Source organism: Pseudophryne corroboree, chromosome 1 (genome assembly GCF_028390025.1).
Source record: "Pseudophryne corroboree isolate aPseCor3 chromosome 1, aPseCor3.hap2, whole genome shotgun sequence".
Classification (NCBI taxonomy): Eukaryota; Metazoa; Chordata; class Amphibia; order Anura; family Myobatrachidae; genus Pseudophryne; species Pseudophryne corroboree.
Window position 1 is genome coordinate 590,104,382 of NC_086444.1, and position 19,837 is coordinate 590,124,218.

Consider the following 19,837-nt stretch of genomic DNA (forward strand, 5'->3'; position numbering starts at 1 on the left):
TGATTTGACGTCACAAACACACCCAGCGTTCGCCCAGACTCTCCTCCGTTTCTCCAGCCACTCCCGCGTTTTTCCCAGAAACTGTAGCGTTTTTTCAATCACTCCCATAAAACGGCCAGTTTCCGCCCAGAAACACCCACTTCCTGTCAATCACACTCCGATCTCCAGAACGAAGAAAAAACCTTGTAATGCCATGAGTAAAATACCAATCTTCATAGCAAATTTACTTGGCGCAGTCGCAGTGCGAACATTGCACATGCGCAATAAGCGGAAAATCGCTGCGATGCGAAGAAAATTACCGAGCGAACAAATCGGAATGACCACTTTTGTTAGCAATTGGGCAAAACCATGTGCACTGCAGGGGAGGCAGATATAACATTTGCAGAGAGAGTTAGATTTGGGTGTGGTGAGTTCAATCTGCAATCTAAATTGCAGTGTAAAAATAAAGCAGCCAGTATTTACCCTGCACAGAAACAAAATAACCCACCCAAATCTAACTCTCTCTGCAAATGTTATATCTGCCCCCCCTGCAGTGCACATGGGGGGTCATTCCGAGTTGTTCGCTCTGTAAATTTTTTTCGCATCGCAGCGATTTTCCGCTTAGTGCGCATGCGCAATGTCCGCACTGCGACTGCGCCAAGTAAATTTGCTATGCAGTTAGGAATTTTACTCACGGTTTTTTCTTCGTTCTGGTGATCGTAATGTGATTGACAGGAAGTGGGTGTTACTGGGCGGAAACAGGCCGTTTTATGGGTGTGTGCGAAAAAACGCTACCGTTTCTGGGAAAAACGCGGGAGTGGCTGGAGAAACGGAGGAGTGTCTGGGCGAACGCTGGGTGTGTTTGTGACGTCAAACCAGGAACGACAAGCACTGAACTGATCGCAGATGCCGAGTAAGTCTCGAGTTACTCAGAAACTGCACAGAGATGTCTTATCGCAATATTGCGAATCTTTCGTTCGCAATTTTGATAAGCTAAGATTCACTCCCAGTAGGCGGCGGCTTAGCGTGTGCAAAGCTGCTAAAAGCAGCTTGCGAGCGAACAACTCGGAATGACCCCCATAGTTTTGCCCAATTGCTAAAAAATGTTCTGCTGCGATCAACTTGGAATTACCCCCAATATACTAAATGGCACAGCCATTAGTAAACTTTGTTGACCGTAAGATTTATTGGCTGCTGCTAATGATGGTTTTTCTTTTTTTTCTTCTTACATTTTATTAAAGCACCAGAGAAAGTACAATGGAAAAAAAAAGATATTGTAAATAGATATGCGTTAGTATTAGTGACATGGATACAATATAAATCTTCCAAATATCACAAAAATCTTTGTGAAGCATCTTAGAAAGTTAGAATAATGTGACAATTACAGCATATAACAAGATATTACGAAAATATATAGTACACATAAAGATAAAGTAGGTGAAATGTGTGACACCTTTTTCCCACAGTTATGTATAACCAGTTCATTTATAAAGCACTTGGAGGATACCCAGTGGCATCACAAGGCAGGAGCGGGGGGTGCGGCCTGCACCCGGGTGTGACACCGGGAGGGGGGCGACACCACATGTCAGCTCCTCCGCAGTGTTAGGAGCCAGGTGCTGCAGTGAGAAAGTCTCCTACAGCACCCAGCTCCTGTCATAGAAGAGGAGCCGACAGCGCACGGAGACTGTCTCTGGGGGATGGCCAGTATCTCCGGAGATGCTGGGCTTCCCCCAGAGTGACGATTCTGGGATCCCTGTGAAGCCACGCCCCCTATGTGTAAGACCACACACCCTTTTTGCCGCGAGCGTGGCAGGAGATCAAGGGTACGCACCGGGTGTCACCACACCCGGTGACGCCTCTGAGGATACCCATCTAATATTCTCATCTCGTACCAAGAGGTCAATTGTAAACTGTTATGGATCCCTCCCCGCACGGGGGACCATATGTACTAAGCCTTGAAAAGTGATAACTTACACAGTGATAAAGTACCAAACAACCGGCTCTTGTCATTTTTCAAATCCAGCCTTTGACATGGCAGTTAGGAGCTGATTGGCTGCTACTTTATCACCGTGATATTTATAACTTTTCTAGTCTAGAGTGAGAGGCACACAGAGAGCCCTCCTGAGTCCTGTGCCAGTGTGTAAGTAGTACAGGGGCTGCTGCTTTTCTTACATGTGACCAGATAAATTATAGACTGTGTATTTTTAGGTTGTTTAGGTTGTCTTTGCTCCACTACAAGAAATTGTATAAAATAGTTGTCTCTCAATCAGGTAGAGCTATAAACAGTACCCAGGCATTATTAAACTATTAGTTTAAATATAATATACACCATTGGATTCAAATTATTATACACAATCTATACCTCGTAACATGACCCATTTCAGGAAGGACAAATGCTCTCTACCTGGACTTCCATCTTAACTTATGATTGCAATCACCTGCGTTGAAGCACCTTTCTTATAAATTAAATAGTTCAACACAGGTAACGCCAATCATACATTAAGAGGGAATTCCAGGTAGAGAGCATTTTGTCCCTCCTGGAATGGGTCATGCTGTGAGCTATGCACAATCTAATATACCCCCCCCACCCCCCCTTCCACCGGGGCCACCCTGTCTTAAGTGCCCCGTGGACCCCCAATGATTAAATCCGGCCCTCAGTTACTGAAGGATTCCTGATCCTCGCTCAGACTAAAGTTATTAATAAAAGCATTGGTACTGTGTGCCAGCGCCTCTGTGTTACCACGACAACTTGCTTTGCTGATTGGATTTACCTGCTACTGATCGTTTTTAAGCTAGCTGGCTTCTCTGACCCTTTGACTTTGGCCTGCTTCCTGGCTATTTGTTTGTCTGCTCCCTGTTCCAAACCAGTCCTATTTATTGACTGCCCTGACTGCAGATTACTTACAGTTTTCCCAGCTTTGCTACGTGTGCTGACCATTATATCGTTTCCTGGATTCCTTTTCAGTGATGTTCCATCTCAATCCCTCCAGGGGCTGTTTATACATTTCTCTAGTATCTATGGGGGACATGTATTAACCTGCAGACGGGATAAAGAGGTGATAAAGCAGTGATAAGCACAAGGTAAAAACGCACCAGCCAATCATTACGGATTAGAAAATTGGCAGTTATGAGTTTATTGGCTGGTGTGTTATCACCTTGCACTAATTACTGCTTTATCACTTCTTTATCCCTTCTCCAGGCTTAATACATCTGCCCGTGTACTGTACCACCACCAATCACACACTATTAGTGGTCCTTTCTGATATCGAGCTATACCTTGGGATGATAAGGTCTAAAGGAAGCGTAATACCTGGGGACATCTGAGTACCTGTGAATTTACAGAAGTGTGCAATTCATGTGTGTGCCTGTTAAAGGAATATTATAGCAACCCTACATATACTGTAGCTCTATGGGAAAAGTGCCTTCTGTATGCCAAAATCTCTTGAAGCAGTACTAAGGCCCTATCATATACCAGTAGGTATAGTCCTGACATCCACTTGTCCTCTTATATCTATTTCCGACCTGTACCATATGTCTTTGGTAACCACGTCTAACTGCCACCTACCGGACTTCCCCATGCCACTACCAATTTATGGCATTCCCTACCTCACCTTATCAGACTCTCCCACACTTTTAGGTTTTAATTATGTTGTGAGCACAAGTCCTTTTGGAAATAATTTTTTTTTATATTGATAAACAAAAAAGTTATGTTTTATTTATATAAGCACATCAAATGCACTATAATGTGTAGAGTCTCCTTTACTACCTTTATGTATTTCTTAAAGTTTCCTATTACCCCTTTTACACTGCACAAATAACCAGGGTTATTGCCGAGTCGGTACGCAATGTAAACGTCTCCCTAAAATATTTCCCAGATCGATTTACTCGGAAATCCTACAAGGATTTCGACTAGGGTTGAACCCAGGTACAACTCGGGTAACACAGCAGTGGAAACGGACCCTACCCAGGTTATGCAACCCGAGTAATGCTGAAACGCGGTGTTTGGAGCTTTTTGGAGGGACTGGCAGATAATGTCATCAGTCAGTGTCCCACAGAGAGAGCAGAAACAGCACATACTGTAGAGCAGGCATTCCCAACCACGGTCCTCAAGGCACACCAACAGTGCAGGTTTTAGTGATATCCAGGCTTCAGCACAGGTGACTTAATTAGTAGATCAGTTATTTTGATTTAACCATCTGTGCTGAAGCCTGGATATCACTAAAACCTGCACTGTTGGTGTGCCTTGAGGACCGTGGTTGGGAATGCCTGATGTAGAGTATTGCAATAGCGCTGTTAACTCTGACACTGGGCACACAGACAACCTGAACCAGGGCCCAGCAATGAAAGGGGGGGGGGGGATGTCAAAGGGGAAGCTTGTGATGGGCCCCATGATTCCAAGGGTCCCTGGACCCTCAAGAGACTTGGGAGTCCAGTTGGTGCTGTGTGTGCTGCTGTTTCAGACTGAGGCACTTAGCATACTCAATCAGAGATCTTTGATCCCGGCAAAGCAGTACTTTGCTGGGCTCAAATATCTCAGCTTGATTATGTTGGCTGCCTCAGCCTGGATCTATCAAGTGCTGAGCTGCTAAGTGCGCAGACCTGGAAGCAACGACTTCCTGCTGCAGCATCCTCTTCCAGTTGATGCTAGATTCAAGTGGGCTAAAGGACCTCTGACGCTAGGTGGAACAGCAAGGCTGGCGGGATAGTACTTTCACTATCCACGTCAACAACTACTCCCTTTAGTAACCCGGTGGCGAACGTACATTTCAGGTACCATGTTCTGATCTTACTCCTCCCCCCTGGTGACGTCAGAGGTCTTTTAGCCAACATGGATTTAGTCATAACCATCCTCTTCCCTCAGGGCAGAGTCCAGTAGTAAGTGTGTGTGTTTGTCTGTATGTGTTCTACAGTATGTGTGTATCTGTATGCATTCTGTGTGTGTGTATGTGTTCTATGTGTTTGTATGTGTTCTGTGTGTATGTCTGTGTTCTGTGTGTTTGTATATGTGTCCCATGTATGTGTATATTCGCTCTATGTGTGTTTATGTGTTATGTATATACTGTATGTTCTATGTAATGTGTTTGCGTGTGTGTATATATATATATATATATATATATATATAAGACAGAAAGTGAGGGGCGCACCAGGTGAATATTAAAGTAACAATGATTTAATGACAAAGAAAAAGGTTCACATACATCTAAGAAATTAAATCATTGATGCTTTTATATTCACTTGGTGCGCCCCCACTCTCTGTCTTTTACATGTGTCCGATGAACCTGTGGTAAGGTTCAAACCAGAGGAGTCAGCACTAAACATCTATATTAAGGACAAAGAACTTGCTTTGGAAGCTATAATAAGGACCTGAGTGGACTCTGCGCAACATATTTCTTTGCACATCATAAATATATATATAAGTTGTAACACTGTAGGGGTGCAAGGTACCTTTTCCTGGGGAATATGGCAGCACGCAGCAGCTGAGGAACAACACAAGTCCAGTTTCTGGTACAACTGACCCCGGCCAGTTTTATTGAAACAGAAAATAAAACAAACCCCAAAATAAAAATACCTTGCCTGTCCGGCACTAACTAAACATAAGATGTTCCTAACTGTCACTAAACAAAACACAGAGTTCTTCAGTACATACTGTATAGCTTACTTGCATCAGAAAGCGTGTCTCTCACACACAGATCCTGCAGCCTTCCCAGGCAGTCTGCCCCTACTAATCAGGTTAGAAGCACTATATCACTCTTACACAGCTGAAACCCTGATTAGCCCTCTGTGAGGCCAAAGACCCGAACTGGGCCCAATGTCTAGAACTCGCCTTATCTCTCTCTCAGAGCCTTTACCCAGCTTTTACAGCAAACTGAAAAGGTTCAGACAAAACAAAAAGCATTTTTCCTAGAAGTTAACATTTTCTAAAACATGTAAGACAAGAACCTGGGACAAATATACCTGCCCTCAAACACTATCCCAGTGTTCTTGTCACATATCCCCCTCCCCTGTTTCGACCTAGGGGCCGGAACACTTGTAGCCCCCAAACAGAAGATGCGAGACAATGCATCTGCGTTGGCCAATTGTGTTCCCGGTCTATGTTCGACAGTAAACTTAAAGTCCTGCAACGCTAGAAACCATCTAGTTACACGAGCATTCTTGCCTCTATTTACATACATCCATTTTAAAGGGGCATGGTCTGTCACTAGTCTGAATTGTCTACCCAAGAGGTAATATCTCAAGGTATCTAGTGCCCACTTAATGGCCAAAGCCTCCTTTTCCACAATGGCATACCTTTTTTCATGCTCATTGAGTTTCCTACTCAAATAAATGATAGGGTGTTCGTCCCCATCTCTGGTTTGGGACAGCACAGCACCTATCCCTACCTCTGAGGCATCTGTCTGTACCACAAATTCTTTTGAAAAATCTGGTGTTATCAACACCGGTTGTGAACACAAAGCCACTTTTAACGCTTGGAACGCCTTTTCTGCATCAGGGTTCCATTTCACCACATTTGACTGCTTCCCTTTGGTAAGGTCTGACAACGGCACCGCTGTGGTCGCAAAATTAGGAATAAACCGTCTATAGTACCCAGTAATTCCCAAAAAAGCCCTTGCCTGTTTTTTATTCACTGGACGAGGCCAGTTTTGAATAGCATCAACTTTATTCAATTGGGGCCTAATCAGACCTCTGCCTATGGTGAAGCCCAAGTATTTGACCTCCTCCATTGCGAGGCAGCACTTCTTTGGGTTAGCAGTTAACCCTGCCTCTCTGATTGAGTCCAGTACTGCTTGTACTTTAACCAAATGTGACCCCCATTCTGTACTGTGAATTACCACATCATCCAAATAGGCAGCTGCATATTTTCTATGGGGCCTCAAAATTTTATCCATCGCCCGTTGAAAGGTTGCTGGAGCCCCATGCAACCCAAAGGGTAACATCTTATACTGGTACAGCCCCTCCAGAACCGAAAAGGCTGTTTTTTTCTTTGGCGCTATCAGATAAAGGTATTTGCCAGTAACCTTTGGTCAGGTCCAATGTGGTGAGAAACCTGGCTGTTCCCAGCCTTTCTACAAGCTCATCCACACGGGGCATGGGGTATGCGTCAAACTTGGACACTATGGGACTGGACCACTCACTGTTAGACTCCTCTATGACTCCAAGTTCTAACATGGTTTTAACTTCCTTAGAAATAGCTTCTCGCTGAGCTTCAGGAATCCTATATGGCTTTAAATGAACCCTGACCCCTGGTTCTGTGACAATGTCATGTTTTATTATGGTCGTTCGGCCAGGCAGCTCTGAAAATACCTCCCTATTTTGGATGAGAAATTCTTTAACCTGATTGTTCTGATCAGCTGATAATGTCTCTGACACCTTCACTGCGGGAAGCAACCGGGGTGAAGACACCAAAGGGCAAGGCTCCGCTGACAGAGACAACCTATCTTTCCAGGGTTTGATTAAGTTAACATGGTAGATCTGTTCGGGTTTTATCTTTCCCGGCTGGTATACTTTGTAATTAACCTCATTCACTTTTTCCCTAATCTCAAATGGACCCTGCCATTTAGCTAGGAATTTGCTTTCCACAGTGGGTACCAAAACAAGAACTCTATCTCCAGGAGCAAATTCCCGTATTTTGGCACTCCGGTTATAGACCCTCTGTTGAGCACTTTGGGCCTGTTCCATGTGCTCTCTGACAACAGGTACCACGGCTGCAATCCTATCCTGCATTTGTGTTACATGCTCAATAACGCTTCTATAAGGAGTGGGCTGTCCTTCCCACGTCTCTTTGGCAACATCCAACAGCCCTCTGGGGTGTCTACCATACAACAAATCAAATGGAGAAAACCCCGTAGAGGACTGAGGAACTTCTCTGATGGCCATTAACAAGTAGGGCAACAAACAATCCCTGTTTTTCCCATCTCTCTCAACAACCTTTTTTAACATACTTTTTAATGTTTTATTAAACCTTTCCACCAACCCGTCAGTTTGGGGATGGTAGATGGACGTCCTGAGGTGAGTGACCTTAAATAACTTGCACAATTCTTTCATGATCCTTGACATAAATGGAGTACCTTGGTCAGTCAAAATTTCTTTTGGTATTCCCACTCTACTAAATACCTGCACCAGCTCCCTAGCTATCGCCTTGGTTGTGATAGTGCGTAAAGGGACAGCCTCAGGATATCGAGTGGCATAGTCCATAATTACCAGGATATACTGATGGCCCCGAGCAGACTTTAACAAGGGCCCCACGAGATCCATGGCTATTCTGTCAAACGGGACCTCTATAATAGGCATGGGAACTAGTGGGCTCCTAAATGGGGTCTAGGGGCATGATACTGGCATTCAGGACAGGAAGAACAATATTCAGACACTTCTTTATAAACCCCTGGCCGAAAGAACCTTTGTAAAACTCTTTCAGTGTTTTTTTCTGCCCCTAAATGTCCTGCGGTAACGTGACTATGAGCTAAATCTAGTACCGTTCTCCGATAAGGCTGGGGAACTACCAGCTGTTCCACCACATCCTCACCCCTTTTGACAATGTGGTACAAGAGCTCATTACAGATGGCCATGTGGGGATACGTAACCCTGTCACCTGGTACCACAGGTTCCCCATTAACAATCTTAACATTCTCTCTAGCCTTTATTAAGGTAGGATCCTTTAACTGTTCAGACGCAAACAGATCCTTCTTTACCTCCAGGTCAGGCACGCTTTCAGTTCTAACTACTATGTCTCTGTTCCCGGCAAGAGGGTCCTCACTGGACTCCCCATCTGTCACTTCCCCAGCCAAACTAGCAAAAGGCAAAGGGCCAGAAAGTTCCGAAGACCCACGTACATCAAAAAAATCACCGGTATTATCAACTGGCTTTTTACTTCTCACATCTGTTGATAACCGTGATTCCCACAGTTTCCAAAAATGAGGAAAATCCCTCCCTATTATGGCCTCATGCACCAAGGTAGGGACCAGTCCCACTTTAACCATTGCTGACCCACAACAAGTTTCTATATTCACCTCAGCAGTGGCATAATATTGGGTATCCCCATGTATGCAAGTTACCCCAATAGGTATTTGCTGGACCTTTAAGGGGTTCACTAACCCAGCTTTCACGAGGGTAACTAAACTTCCTGAATCTAGCAAGGCCTCTACCCGGTTACCTTCTAAGAACACATCACACATTTGTTTTTCCAGCTCAGGTGAAGGTACCACAGTACAGGCTAACCTAGCAAAGAAAGACATTCTGCGACATTCAAAGGCAGCATCACATTGCATGGGTTCTTGCGTGACTGGGCAATTGGCAATAACATGACCTGGCATACCACACCTAAAACATTTAACCACACGATTATCAACCCATTTGGGCAGCATAGACCGTTCTAGCCCCATTGGCCTGTTTCCAGGGCCAGTGTTTACAGTCTCTCCAGCCTTGCGTTCTCTTAACCGCCCAGCAACGTTTTCCCACGGAACAGTCTTACCAGTCTTTACTGAAGGGCGCTGTCGAGGATCTATGGGTTGCTGGGTGGTCATCAGTAGTTCCTCTGCTGCCAAATACCTCTCTACCATGTCCACTAATTGGTCAGCAGTACCCGGGTTTCCATGGCTCACCCACTTGCGCAGGACCATGGGCAAAGATCTCAAGTAGCGGTCCATGACGACTCTTTCCACCATCTGGGGACCAGTTAATGTCTCTGGCTGCAGCCATTTTTTTGTTAGCTGAATAAGGTCGTGCATCTGGGAGCGCGGAGGCTTCTCCATGGCGTACAGCCAACGGTGCACCCGTTGCGCTCGTACTGACAGCGTGACTCCCAGGCGGGTCAGGATCTCAGTCTTTAGTTTATCATAGTCCCGAGCCTCAGCAGGGCTTAAATCAAAGTAAGCTTTTTGGGGCTCACCTGACAGGAAAGGTGCCAGCAGACTGGCCCACTGTGCTTTCGGCCAGTTCTCACGCTCGGCAGTCCTTTCAAACGTGGTCAGATAGGCCTCCACATCATCAGCCTCTGTCATTTTCTGCAGGAAGTGACTGGCTCGTATAGAACTAGAGCTGGTTGGAGCACTGACGGCCACATCTCCAACCCGAGCTGCAAGTCTCTGCACCACTTCTGCTAAGGCCTCTCTATCCTGACGCTGTAGTCTCCAATTTTCCTCCATTGCCACCTGCTGCTGTCGGTTGGCCTCCTGCTGAGCCGCTGTAGCTTGCAGCAAGGCTTTAAGCAGATCCTCCATGTCAACAGATTTTTCAGGCGGCTTTGCAGCTGCTTTCACCCAGGACATATATCAAACCCTCAGGGGTGAGTCTCAGTAACTTCACACTGGGCTGTATCTGCATAAACCACCGTTTTCTGCAGGCCTCACAAAGCTGCTGCTTTCACTTATGCGCAGAACGGCCTGCTCGCATTCTCCACCAAGTTGTAACACTGTAGGGGTGCAAGGTACCTTTTCCTGGGGAATATGGCAGCACGCAGCAGCTGAGGAACAACACAAGTCCAGTTTCTGGTACAACTGACCCCGGCCAGTTTTATTGAAACAGAAAATAAAACAAACCCCAAAATAAAAATACCTTGCCTGTCCGGCACTAACTAAACATAAGATGTTCCTAACTGTCACTAAACAAAACACAGAGTTCTTCAGTACATACTGTATAGCTTACTTGCATCAGAAAGCGTGTCTCTCACACACAGATCCTGCAGCCTTCCCAGGCAGTCTGCCCCTACTAATCAGGTTAGAAGCACTATATCACTCTTACACAGCTGAAACCCTGATTAGCCCTCTGTGAGGCCAAAGACCCGAACTGGGCCCAATGTCTAGAACTCGCCTTATCTCTCTCTCAGAGCCTTTACCCAGCTTTTACAGCAAACTGAAAAGGTTCAGACAAAACAAAAAGCATTTTTCCTAGAAGTTAACATTTTCTAAAACATGTAAGACAAGAACCTGGGACAAATATACCTGCCCTCAAACACTATCCCAGTGTTCTTGTCACAATATATATATATATATATATATATATATATACTGAACAAAGGAAGCGGCACTCAGAGTCTGATAAAGCCAAATATATTTCACTCAAAAGTGATCCAACGATTCGGGGTCTATGCGCCCCTTTGTCAAGGTGAACAATAATGATTGTTGTTCACCTTGACAAAGGGGCGCATAGACCCCGAAACGTTGGATCACTTTTGAGTGAAATATATTTGGCTTTGTCAGACTCTGAGTGCCGCTTCCTTTGTTCAGTATATCCATTTCTTCTCAGAGGGCACCAGAGCATTGCTAAACCTTATGGGGAGTGCCAGGCCTAATAGACTTGTGTGTATATATATATATATATATATATATATATATGTAAAAGAAGAATGGAGGGCGCAGGTGTGAGTAAAATATATTACAATTCCATTTATTGAACAATAAAGCTCACATACATCTTAGCTTCCGAAGATCAGCATGATCAACCGTTTAGCAACAAATGCCTCAGGATCACTCTGTCCCGTGTTGATTCAAACGGCAAACCGTAAGAGCCGCCAGGCACAGCCCGTCAATCGCGCCGGGACCAGACTTGGTGACGTTCACACGTCTATCGCTCCTGGCGGCTCTTGCGGTTTGCCGTTTGAATCAACACGGGACGGAGTGATCCTGAGGCATTTGTTGCTAAACGGTTGATTATGCTGATCTTCGGAAGCTAAGATGTATGTGAGCTTTATTGTTCAATAAATGGAATTGTAATATTTTACTCACACCTGCGCCCTCCATTCTTCTTTTACTTGCATGTACATTGGATTCAGTGGTTCTGGTCCTAAGGCGGAGGAAGCGGCAGCAAATATCTTTGAATATCCCATAATAAACGGACACAGACTGCTAATTATGGACTGATACTAAGTTTAAGGTGGATTGTAATGCGCAGCTTTATTTGTATTGTATGTATATGTATATATATGTATGTATATATATATATATATATATATATATATAATCCATAGCCAAGAACCAGCACATCCAATAAATGCAAAAAATAAATTTAATATCCATAGAAAAATGTACAAATTCCATTAAAAATCAGATGCAGAAAGATGGAGACATGATGAAACATGATAGGAGCATAGCAAGAAAAATAAATGCCTGCATAGAGTGGCCAATGGTATAGTTACATATCTCCAATGTGTCGTAATCAAATCAAGTCAACAGCCATTTCGGTGCCATTACAGTACCTTCATCATGGACAATGTGCAACACAGAATTAACATGCTTTATACCCCTGTAATTACACATAATCATCCCTCACATCCCCGCTGTGACGCACGGCCGTGCATTGGAGACCAGTGGCTATGAGGAGTGTTATTGTTCATACACACAGAAAGATGAACCAATATATCTTAAAGATATATCTGCTGTTCAATCGATCTGCAGCTATATAAGCAGATGGAGATTGTTCATACACACTGAAAGATGCACTAATATATCTGCAGATATATTGGTCATCTGCTGTGTCGCACAGCAGATGCAATATATCTGTGAAAGACGTCTTTCACAGACATATTGCTTGTACACACCTGCAGATCAGCAAAAGATATATTGGACAACCAACTGATTGGCCAATATATCTGCCAGTGTGTACCCAGCATTAGTGCCCCGTTTGTTCTCCTGGTTTCCTGGACAATGGCGGCGCATAGCGGGTGATGCACTCTCCTTCCGTTGGGTTTGATGATGCTGCGGAACCACATGACCCCCGGTCCGTATGTTTGCCCTCCTGGCTGGGCGTGCATTGTCAACATGGTTCCACTCAGGTGAGCATGATTATGTGTAATTACAGGGGTATAAAGCATGTTCATTCTGTGTTGTACATTGTCCATGATAATGGTGCTGTAATGGCACCAAAACGGCTGTCGACCTGATTTGATTACGACACATTGGAGATATGCAACTATACCATTGGCCACTCTATGCAGGCATTTATCTTTTTTGCTATGCTCCTATCATGTTTCATCATGTCTCCATCTTTCTGCATCTGATTTTTAACGGAATTTATAAATTTTTCTATGGATATTAAATTTATTTTTTGCATTTATTGGAGGTGCTGGTTCTTGGCTCTGGATTATGCTATTTGTATGTACCATGCACTCCTTTTTGGACTTTGATGTGTGCAGGATGGCTTCTTTCTCTCTCTCTATATATATACACATATATATCGATATACACGCGCAGACACACACACACATATGTGCATAGAAGAAACCCAACCCCCCTTCCCCACGAATCCTGCATTTACCTCTGGTCTGAGAGACAGGGGGAGGATAAGAGACACAGGGTGATAGTATGTGTGGGGGGGGGGGGGGGATGAGAGACACAAGGCGATGGGGATGCTGAGAGACACAGGAAAACGGAGAGGCTAAGACATGGGAATGGGGAGGCTAAGAGACGTAGGAATGGGGAGGCTGACAGACCATGGGAGGCTGAGAGATACAGCGGAATGGGGGGGCTATGAGACACAGGGGGGTGGGAAGGATGGTGCTGAAGGACTGGAGCGATACAGGTGAGGAGTGAGGCTGGGGAGAGACAGGTGAGGTGAATAAGCCAATGGCCAACTAACCTGTACCTACCTTGGAGAGATAGAGTGCCCCAAAAATATGAGTCTACAGGGCCCCAAGATTTCTGTTGCCGGCCTTGCCTGATCCACCAGCAGCTACCCACAGCCTCAACCACAGGCTGTCCCACAGCCTGATCATCAGCTCAATCTGCAGTCTGACCAGCAGCATAAACTGCAGCCTTGCCTTTATTGTGGCCTTGCCTGTTGCAATTAGGTCATGCCTCCCGCAATTAGGATATGTCCCCTGAAAAGTATCTGGGCCCTGGCAGGCTCTCTGCTGCCCGAATTGTAGGGAATATTTTATTATACAATATGCTAGAAAAACTACAATTAAATAATGATGTTTTCTTTTTTAAGGCTACAACACATGGATTGGAATGATTTATGTGGATCACTATCATACTAACCCGGTACTTGTAAGTTTCTGCAACATTCTTCTGACAATGAGTGCTGAGAAAAGACTGAAAGAGTCACCTGCATACTATACATTTAGTAACACAGCAGGTTAGTGACACAGTTCTGTTTCCCTGTTTTTGTTTTCTTATAAATCACAGTTTAACGCCATCAGACCCTTGCAACATTCTAGACAACTAAATTGCTTACATACATGGTCAAATGTCTGAATTCATATACTTTAATGGCAAAGCATACACCATGTCTGTCAGGGGCGGATTGGGAACAAAAAGCGGCCCTGGAAAAATTTGTACTAGTGGCCCCACATGGGCAGCACCAGATGTGTAAGGTCTAGCCATGGGCCATGGCAGCAGCACCCTCCCCCCCAAGACTTTCCAGATAGTGGGCATGTCCAGCATCAAGGGGGAAGTTAAAAAGAAATAAAATTAAATATTATGAGCACATTATATGATACACCTTCAGAATTTAGGAAACTATATAATTCTTTAGAAAGATATATTTTCTTGCTTATTACACCAACCGTATCCCAATCACTATTCACTCAATCTTATATGTCAGCCAAGCAGGCAGACAGAGCATACACTAGATCAGCGGTGGCCAACCTGTGGCTCTTGAGCCTCATGCGGCTCTTTCTTTATTCAAATGTGGCTCCCGACACTCGAGGTCACGTGACCACAACAGATCCAGAAACTGCTGCACTCCAGCCAGACAGGCAGCAGCAGCAGCAGCACTACGGAGACTGAGAACTGACAGAGCCAGATACTAGAGGTGAGACACCCACTGGCAAACAGAGAACACATAAGGGGCTGCTGCAATGCCACAAGGTGTGTTTTCGGGGGGGCTGTAGTGACACATGAGGGTCCTGGCAGGAGTGGCACAGGAGAGTGCTGGCAGGAGTGACTCATGGGGGAGCTGGCTGTAGTGACATACTGTAGGAGTGTGCTAGCAGGAGTGACACATAAGGTAGCTGGCTGAAGTGACACAGTAGGGTATGTGAAAGTGACTTTTTAAATGTATTTTATGTTGGATCTGGCTTTCAAAAAATTATTTTATGTTGATCTGGTTATTTAAATGTATTTTATACCAGAGGCGTGATGTCGGCTCTTTGACATGCCTAATAAGATTTTTTGGCTCTTTGTTTCTGACTGGTTGGCCAACCCTGCACTAGATCATCTGCAATCACAGGCTAAGTGGCAAAGTCATTTTCATATATGCAAATTATTTTGCATCTTATTCATTATGTCTATAAAAAGGACCACATGTCCTCAAACAAAACAGGCCCCACGGGTGCATCGGCCCACCAGGGATCTTCCCTGTAAACCCTATGGCCAATCCGCCTCTGATGTTTGTTCTCCATTGCCCTCCCGTATCTGCTCACATTAGGGCTGTGCAGTGTTGCATGCAAGTCAGCCATAATTGCATCCATATTACATTCATGGGACTAAGGGCGTTATTCAGGTTTGTTATCAAATCAAGAAAGTAAGCATATGGGCAAAACAAATGCAGAGAGAGTTAGATTTGGGTGGGTTATATTGTTTCTGTGCAGGGTAAATGCTGGCTGCTTTATTTTTACGCTGCAATTTAGATTTGAGTTTGAACACACCCCACCCAAACCTAACTCTCTCTGCAGATGTTATATTTGCCCCACCTGCAGTGCATCCATTGTTTTGCTTCTTTGTGTCTTTTTGGTTTGCTAACAAACTTGAATAAGACCCAAAATTTCCACTGGTATAATGAATCCCTGTGGTCTTGGAGAGGTTGTGGAAACTCATCTCCCCCACCCCCACCCCTATTAGGTGGAGTCAAGGCTGGGGCTAGGGTGTTTGGCGCCTCCACTGGAAACTACAGAAGAGGGGTGTTGCCTCACAAGGAAGAAGAGTGGCCATACAATAGTACCCCCAATTCAAATTATGCCTCACAGGAGTACAATCTTATTCACATTGCCCCACATACTAGTTCCCACTAACACACACCAGGGGTAGCCAACCCAGGTCCTCGAGAGCTACCAACAGTTAACATTTTCCAGGTCTCCTCACAGAATCACAAGTTAAGTAATTAGCTCCAACTGTGGATCTTTTAAAATGTGTCAAGTTAGTAATGACTACACCTGTGCACCTGCTAGGTGAGCTCGAAAACGTGAACTGTTGGTAGCTCTCGATGACCAGGGTTGGCTACCACTGACACACACAATGCCCACAGTAGTAGTGCCCCTTCACACACAATGCCCACAGTAGTTTTTCCCCCCTAAAGCTATAGGATTTTGATGTGTTTAATTTTAGACGTGATGCACAATGTATCAGGATGTGTTGAACATCCTTTGCTCACCTCTCCTGTGTCTTCCATGTGTCCCTTCTACTTTCTTGTTTCCTTTGTCACTCTCCTCATGTGTCCATATCTTTATGCTAGGCAACCCTCTTGGCCCATACACACTGGGCGATTTTGAGCTGAAAGCAGCTCAATTTTGGTGTGTCGAGCTGCTTTCAGCTCAAAGCCGCCCAGTGTGTATGGACAAGCGATGAGCGCTGATGCACGCTTCCGCTTCATCGCTGGCAGCCGCCGTTCATCTACTGGTATTACCAGTAGATGAACGGCGGGGTGAGCGGCTTTCCATAGCATCCTGCTATGGAAAGCCGCTCACCCCCGCTGACATTGCTGGGCAGCGGGGAAAAGCGCTAAGTGTATATGCACTGAGCGCTTTTCAGCCCAGCGATGTCAGCCATCATCGCTGTGCATACACGCTGGGCAAAAACGTCCAGTGTGTATGGACCTTTACTCCCTATATACTCTTCTTTGTGTCTGATCACCTGCATCTTTCTCTCCTTTACTTACTGTCACGCTTGTCTTGAGTTGGGGATCTGACGACTGATAATTGACTGAGGGAGCAGCTATCGGCAACGGAAGGAAACAAGGTGGCTGAATGTAGTTCTTACTCATGGATTGAAGACTTAGGCCCGAAGATGTAGAGGGGTATGCAATGAGGATAATGAACGAGAATGATACACTGAAGAAAGATTAATTCAGCTTTACTGAGACCTCAATTATACACGACTAGGAGATAAGTCTGAGTGAATTCTAAAAGATGAACTGTTTGTGACTTGTAAACGATGCTGAAGAATACTAAATAAAGAAGTGACTTATGATTTGTAAATGATGCTGAAGAACTCTGAATGAAGAGATGACTTGTGGTTTGTAAACGATGCTGAAGAACACTGAATGAAGAGTTGACTTGTGATCTGTAAACGATGCTGAAGAACACTGAATGAAGAGACGACTTGAAGAACAATGTTAAAGAGAGGATCGCTGTGAGCACCGTCAGCAAACGGAGACCCTCTACTGTTTTGTTCATATGTTTGTAAATCCAGTCATAAGGATACAGAGACATGTGAGTTCACTGCTGTGCTGTTTATTCCATCACCAACTCCAGACACACTGCACACTGGATCTCCCTGGTCCTAGGGACCATCACTGAAGATTCAGGCTTACATAGATTAGTAAGGGAGTGTCTACATATATTAAGCATTCTAATACACTAACATCACATCCTCTTTTCTTTAAAGATAAGCCCTATACTTTCAATGCAACAATTAACAACGTCATATGAAGAACATCATCTAACACATTTCAATGAGTCTCTCAGGTCTGCGTATTTCCCTTTTGGGTCTTTCATATACAGTCTGTGTTTCATCGACCATGTTGGACCTTTCTAGAATCGTGGTTGGTTCACCATTATCAGGATCATCATACATGTCAGATGAAGGGTATTCTTCAGTCATGTTGTCTTCATTGTGGTTTGGTTGAGATCTTAAATCCACCTGATTTCTTCTTACTTCCGTTCCACGCTCTGTACGTATAGTATAAGATCTTGGTGCTACTTGTGCTTGCACAATACTTTTCTGCACCCAAATACCTTTTTCGTGATCTCTGAGAGGGACTTGGTCACCCTATTTTAGATCAGATAAGCTTTTTGTTCGTCTGTCATGGAACAGTTTCTGTTTCGCCTGTTGACGTTCCTTACTCAGTCTGACCAATGCTGAGTTATGTGTATTAAGCAGTTCATCATGTATCGGGAGATTTGCTCTAATCCTCTTTCCCATCAGCATTTGTGCAGGAAAAAGTCCATTCTGTAAAGGTGTACTGCGGTAGATTAAAAGACTTTTGTAGAAATCTTCTTTACCTTCTTGAGCTTTTTTCATGAGACTCTTTACAGTTTTTACTGAACTTTCCACCAACCCATTTGAGCGTGGATAGTGGGGACTTGACGTAGTATGGACAAATTCCCACTCATCAGCAAATTGTCTAAATTCAGCACTGGAAAACTGAGGACCATTGTTAGTGTACACTTCCATAGGAACACCATGCCTTGCAAAGATTGACTTCATGCAATTGATTACAGCTATACTAGTAGTTGTATGTAGTGTCTTCACCTCAGGGTAGTTAGAGTAATAATCAGTCACGACAATGTATGTTTTCCCATTACAATCAAACAAATCTGCGCCAACTTTCTGGTACGGTCTCTCTGGCACTGCGTGAGGACTCAGTGGCTCGACTTGTTGTTTCGGTCTAAACGTAAGACATAATTCACATGTAGCTGTAGTCTGTGCTATGTCTTGGTTCATTCTTGGCCAATACATAGCTTCACGCGCTATCCGCTTACATTTTTCTTCTCCTAAGTGGCCTTCATGTATCTTGCACAGCATAGTTTTTCTTAGTCATGCAGGTATGACAAACCTATTGCCCTTGTAAATAATACCATCGACAACTGTAAGGTCACTGCGGTACATCCAATAATCATGGATAGACAGCGGGCACGCATGTTTTTCTGCTGGCCAACCTTTCAGAATGATATCTTTCAACACTTTCATTGTGTCATCTGTCTCAGTTTCTTTCCTAATCTATTCTTGTCTTGCAAGAGACACTGGTAGAGAAGCTACGATCAAATTAACATAGGCTTCTATCTCTTCATCCATCAGACTTTTGGAACCTTCACTTTTGTCCACAGCACGAGAAAGTGTATCAGCAATGTACATGTATTTGCCGGGACAGTACAGCAAGTTTACATCATATTTCTGTAGTCTGATAAGCATTCGTTGAATTCTCATGGGACAATCATGTAATGATTTAGTCATGATAGCTACCAATGGCTTGTGGTCAGTTTCCACTGTAAATGTTTGACCATACAAAAACTGATGAAATCGCTCACATGCATATGTGATCGCTAGAAGTTCTTTTTCTATCTGAACATACCTTGTTTCAGCACTTGTCAGTGCTCTTGATGCATAGATTACTGGTTGCCATGTATCCTCATGTTCTTGTAACAGCACTGAGCCTAGGCCAAATTGTGAAGCATCTGCTGAAATTCTTATTCTTTTCGCAGGATCAAAGAATTTTAGCACTGGTTGCTCTGTAATGATCTGTTTCAAGTTTTGCCAACTTTCTTCTTGTTCATGTGACCACATCCACTCGTTATCTTTGTCCAACAACCATCGAAGAGAGGCTGTTCGTTCAGAGAGTTGAGAAATAAACTTTCCTAAGTAAGTAATCATTCCTAGGAATCTTCTGACGTCGTCTTTGTTGTTAGGACGTTCCATGTTCACTATGGCTGATATTTTCCTTGGGTCTGGTTTTAAACCTTGATCCGAGACCACGTCGCCCATAAAGGTAAGTGTATTCACGCCAAATTTACATTTGACCTTGTTTAGCTTTAGATTCACTTTCTTGACAAGTTCCATTACTTGTCTCAATCTAGAATCATGTTCTTCCTTTGTTGATCCCCAGACAATAATGTCATCCATCATTGTTTCAACACTTGGAATATGTTCAAAAATCATGTGTATCTTTTTGTGATATACTTCTGGAGCAGACAATATTCCATATGGTAGTC

At 44.2% G+C, this 19,837-nt stretch overlaps 1 protein-coding gene across 5 annotated transcripts in view; it reads left to right on the top strand.

Moving 5' to 3' along the window:
• Nucleotides 1-19,837, top strand: part of LOC134900336 (stimulated by retinoic acid gene 6 protein-like) — a 200,353-nt gene that overhangs the window by 124,390 nt on the left and 56,126 nt on the right. For 4 of the 5 annotated variants that reach the window (XM_063914232.1, XM_063914234.1, XM_063914231.1 and 1 more), the window contains one exon: nt 13,900-14,046. In XM_063914232.1, coding sequence (XP_063770302.1) covers nt 13,900-14,046 — 147 coding nt within the window. The remainder of the gene's footprint in view (nt 1-13,899; nt 14,047-19,837) is intronic. The other variant, XM_063914236.1, reaches the window with a different exon arrangement.